The 5,465-nt window shown below is 41.3% G+C and overlaps 1 protein-coding gene across 1 annotated transcript in view; it reads right to left on the bottom strand.

Moving 5' to 3' along the window:
* LOC106814343 (dynein heavy chain 1, axonemal-like) overlaps positions 1-5,465 on the bottom strand; it is an 87,915-nt gene that overhangs the window by 75,667 nt on the left and 6,783 nt on the right. The window contains exons 6-8 of the mRNA XM_014818644.1: positions 4,957-5,087; positions 2,704-2,830; positions 545-685 (exon numbers count right to left, since the gene is read on the bottom strand). Coding sequence (XP_014674130.1) covers positions 545-685; positions 2,704-2,830; positions 4,957-5,087 — 399 coding nt within the window. The remainder of the gene's footprint in view (positions 1-544; positions 686-2,703; positions 2,831-4,956; positions 5,088-5,465) is intronic.

Genomic DNA, 5,465 nt, shown 5'->3' on the forward strand with positions numbered 1-5,465 from the left:
AGAGAGAGAGAGAGAGAGAGAGAGAGAGAGAGAGAGAGAGAGAGAGAGAGAGAGAGAGAGAGAGAGAGAGATCGACTACACATCGGGACATTACGTATCGCCATCTGTTTTAATTACGAACGCGGCTGCAGTATCCAGAATTACTTGAATAGCGTAGAGCGTATATAACCTGACGGCACGAGACAGACAGGCTGGAACACAGGCACTTGGAACGTCTCAATAAAAAAAGGTAAATAAACACGAAATGCATAACGCACAGCGGCGTGCATGCGGTGTAGTCGTGTGTTGCAGAGGAGCATTTCAACGGCATTTACAGGAAGTTATAGGCAATAATAGGCGAAAAAGAGCAGAGAAACATTAAGAGTTTGGTAGTAAATACATTTCGTGTTTATTTACCTTTTTTTTATTGAGACGTTCCAAGTGCCCGTGGGCTGGAAGGCAGGCGAGCACTGGCGGATAGACAGGCAAACAGACAGACATATCAGATATGCTTCATTATAACCCGAACTCTCTGTTGGCATTGACGACGCGAAGGTATACTTACTGTTTTATTGGCCGTGACCAGCATCTCGAGTAGCTGTGACGTACGCACAGTATCCATCGTAGGCACTATTATGTCGGAGAAGTTCATGTCAGCAGTGATTGTGTACGTCGGTGTCTCCGCCATCCAGTTTTTCCATGTAATCTGCGTCGCATAAAGGCGATGTGATTGCAGTCCTGTCTAACCTGAGTGCATGCCCGTGTTCATGCATATATGCTTTCATTTAATTTAGCCACCTCAAAGTATCGCTGCTGCGAGGGCAAGATATCTCAGCAAGAACTCAAGGGGTGGATGGATGACGAATAGGCAGGAAAGCCAATTACGGTGACTACAACAAGGCAAATAAGATTAGTAATAACAAGCAAAAATAATTGAAACAAGTGCCGCAGAGCGACAGCGCTCAACTGACGTGTACTGTAGCCGGGTATTCTTCTGATAAACTCACTGGCAACCGAATCAAATGCGCCCTCCTGCCACCGCGTTCGCGCTCAGAGCTGAAGATACTATACTAATACAGATCTAAAATCTATGATAGGCTTTGCTATACCGGTAGTACGTACAGTAATAAAGATACAGCTGTGTAACTTTAATGACTTCGCTATATTAACATGTTATCATGGATATGCGTCGAGCGCGAGCGTAGTGGTGGTGGTGGTGGTGGTGGGTGGAGGGCTCTAATAGCAAAAGCGTTCAGTCCTTTGTTAACAGTCAACAAATCCATGTTTATAACCCACCTTTTGAGGGTCAAAAGGTTATCAGACACTTACTCTTCGCACGTCAGCGGAAAGTACATTTCATGGTCCTTTCAATAAAGTGATAAAAATGGTAGGTCAGCGCTGAAACAAAAAAGTTTGGCACTCGGTCTGTTAGACCATGTCCTCAGAAAATGTCTGACATCTGACCTTTCCCCCCACTGCCCTTTGACCTGTGACCTCCAATTTCGCACTGGTGATGGGTTTCCTTCCCATCACACTATACATCAAATATTAAGAGCGTAGGTCGAGCCGTTGAGATTTGTGCCGCAATTCCGTATTTCCTCCTATACCTTAAGTTAAGGGGGAAATATTCCCCCTCCATTGACACATCTTGACCTTTGACCCTTGCCCCCCAAATTCGACATCCCGAGTCCTTTTCACGATCCCCCGACGTCCCGAATATCAAGACCATACGTCGAACGGTTAAGATTTGTGCCGTAACTGTTGACACACGGACGGACGGACGGACGGACATTCATGCGATTCTACAAGCTACATCTGACTTCGTCACCTGAGCTAATAACAACAACAACAACAACAACAACAACAACAACAACAACAATAATAATAGTAATAACAACAACAGCAACAATAATAATAATAATATTAATTACCATTATTATGACAACAAAAACAACAACAGCAATAACAACATAACAACAGTAGCTAACACACAGGTACACATAGCACAAGTATACAAATTACACACAAGTGCACTACATCTTACCAAAAAGTACATAATCCTTTCAGTATTATTCTTCCAAATTTGCTTACTACAATGATAAACCTTTTAAAGTAACTATGACACGAGTTTTTCGAGGCGTATGCAAATTTTGTTGTTGCAAAATTCTTTACACAAAAAGCAATTACTTATAGCACTGAATACATCCTCAAACTCTTAGCCAATAAAGTTTTTCAATCATCAAAAAATACAAAATACTGAACTATTGGATAACCAGAATTATTTTGTGCCCCAAAATTGCACCCTATAAGAGCCATGTGTAAATTGCAACTGTCTATACTTACATCAAACGTAACAGCAAAATAGAAGCATAATTAAAAAAATATACAAGTTACTGTACTGCCATTGTTTATATTTCGTGCAAAAAATTGCTCAAAAAAAGTCATTAATATACGCTAGCTTTTTAAAGTTTTGGGAAGCTTTAAATCATGGGAATTTAATTGGCATCTTTTCATTTAATACAACGAAGGATAACATATCAGTTTTGTCTGCCGTTTTGCCTATATGGCCTTACGTAATACTTCTAGTGCAGCAACACCAATGTCTAGAAAATCGAGATCTAGTGATGATCTCCGGCTAGGTGAACTTTAATATAAGTGCCTGCTGTAAACGTGACCAAAGATGGCGAAGTAAAAAAAACAAGTGGCGTCGGCCATTCAACGCACCGGCCCGAGTTCCTCCTCGTCCTCCGTCTCTAGTGAGACGCCTCCATCATCGAGCATGTAGTCGTAAACAAGACCTTCCTCTGGGAACGGGAGTTGCACGGCCATGCTTGCTGTCATTTCTCTCAACCTGCCGAAAGAATGTGGCGTTTGCGTTATTCCAGCGTTATGATTAAGATTATTATTATTATCATAATTAATAATAATAATAATATTTACGTACTTGTCACCTCAGTATCTCGCCTACATTACATACACCCTGGTTATAATGTTAACGGAGGGAATGGATGCGGGGGGGTGAGACGGCTAAGAGGGGAGTGAAGGAGGAAGCCTGCCGCATCTTCTCTGCAGACTGCCGGTCTCAGATTTCTTTATCGAAAACTGTCGAATTTTGGTAAGCCGGCTGCCGTTTTGTGTGCGGCCGAACGCAGCTAGCAGAAACGCATTCACAAATCGAGTCGAATTTAGAATACTGGTAGAAAAAGAGTAAAGATCTACTGCGGCCTTCGAACACGTATTGGTTTTTCTTAGGTTAATTTACAACTACTGAAATCACACTTTCACAGACTGATGACCTACTTCCCGTTTGAAATTCCGAACGTTGCTCGAAGCTGACCGAGACGCCGGTTCAAAGCTCTATAGGCAAGCAACGTACCACGCACATCCCTGACACGCATACGCCTTCCACATTCCGCCACGTGATATTTCTACATTACTTGTGAGTATATCGATCGCTGCTAGAATGACCTCCATCCGCGTATATATATATCCTGCCATAACTATCAGCACCATCGGAAGCAGCTAACCAAGCATAATCTTTAAATCTGTAATAGACCTGATAGCTGTCAGCTTCAGTCGGGCAGGATCCGGAGAGGGAGGGGAGGATCCACGCCACCCTGTCACGCAGCGGCATCGGCCTGCGCACTCTGCATATCGCTAGTAAGACCTCGTAGTAACCGCAAGCTTCTGAATGCACTGTATCTAATTACATGAGCACCATCTGGCAGTTAATTTTTAAATGAAATACTAACTCATTTAAATAAATGAATAAATGAATGAATAAATTCAACAAAATGTAATGAAATATGCAGGTTATTACTGTCTAAAATTATTTGGGCTTGCGACAGTTAGTGTCGTTAATACGATTTTGTAACGATTTTGTTACGATGTGTTTATATCAGCATATACTATGTCTTCTATAGTTGGTCCAGAACCTGCTTCAGCTAACGTATAATAAACATCCTTTGTTAACTTTGTTCTAGAGTCAGTTCATCCACACACGTGCGAAGCTATTTTTCGGGGTCGGTAGGAATTATATATTATAAGTAATAGGTGGCAAGTTACCTTCGCCACAAATTACCTTGTAATACTCAAACAGACAGATGAATCCAGAATAATCCACATGCGTTAGTGCGATTATATTCATTGCATTGATAGATCGGATAGCTAGGCCAGGTAGGTACGTGGCCCTTAGTCACAGATTTGTTATTAATTGCGTCTAGCGATTATTATGCGATCAATGCAGTAATTGACAAATAATCTGTTCAGGAGCGGTCACTCGAATATCCGACGAACACACATAAATGACTATAGTTGTCACGACAATAATAAGGCATATAGCAGCAAATGCTTCGATGTAGTTTCCTAGATATATCAGTCTAATTTCTAACACACTGTCATTGCAATTAATGTGATTAAAATTTAGATAATTGTTTAAATTTACACTATTTCAGTCATTGAGATTAGGTGGTGTCTATGGAAATGTTACTGCATGACGACAAGACGCCATGTTCCCTAGAAGTAGGCCTACATCATCCTTCTAGCTATCATGATTAAAAGGAATTATCCTGAAGTAATTCTACTAGGCCAGTTATAAAACCCGCCTCCATAGCTATTACTATATTAAGCAGACTACGCACTTCCCAACTAAAATAATGAATGTATCAAATATCCCTGCTTACGTCAATAATTACAACGAAATGATTCTGTAAATGATGTCATTTCAACCTGATAAATAAATCATTTTAATCTGTCAAAAAGGCACAACAAATTACATAAAAAAATAAATTGCTGTTGAGTAGTTAAATTTGAATGAACACATTAAGATAAAATGATTAAATAAACAAGAATAATGTGTAAAGGCAAATGAATAAAAAAACTGCAACTGCTTGCATATATACCAAATTCCATGAAAAAAATTAGTAGCTCAGCATCGAAAGTTTTTCAGAACTATGTGAAGTCACCACAGCAACCTACCAAGTAGAGAACTTTGAGCGCCCATTGTTGTCGCACGTTGCGCCTACAGACCAGACTAGTGCGAACAGGAACCATGGCTCTACCAGCGCCGGTATCTTTGCCTGCTTCTCCGTACTGGTTGGTCTCTTACCCTATAAAATAATCAGTCAGACATATCGGACATGTTAGAGGGTCATATGTGTTGTTGTTTTTACATGATCTATGATCCATTTATACATATCCATTAATTTACCACGAATGATTTCCTTCCGTCTTTCTTTCTCTTCTCTCTGGCGAGAGCAAACAGAAAAGTGGGAGGGAGAGAGGGGGAGTGAAAGAGTGATAGCAGTGTGTGTGTGTGTGTGTGTGTGTGTGTGTGTGTGTGTGTGTGTGTGCGTGTGCGTGTGGTGTGCGTGTGCGTGTGCGTGTGTGTGTGTGTGCGCGCGCGCGTGCGTGTGTGTGAGACCAAGATAGACAGGGGGCGAGCGAGAGAGAGAGAGAGAGAGAGAGAGAGAGAGAGAGAGAGAGAG

This window comes from Priapulus caudatus, unplaced genomic scaffold, assembly GCF_000485595.1.
Source record: "Priapulus caudatus unplaced genomic scaffold, Priapulus_caudatus-5.0.1 Scaffold908, whole genome shotgun sequence".
Classification (NCBI taxonomy): domain Eukaryota; kingdom Metazoa; phylum Priapulida; class Priapulimorpha; order Priapulimorphida; family Priapulidae; genus Priapulus; species Priapulus caudatus.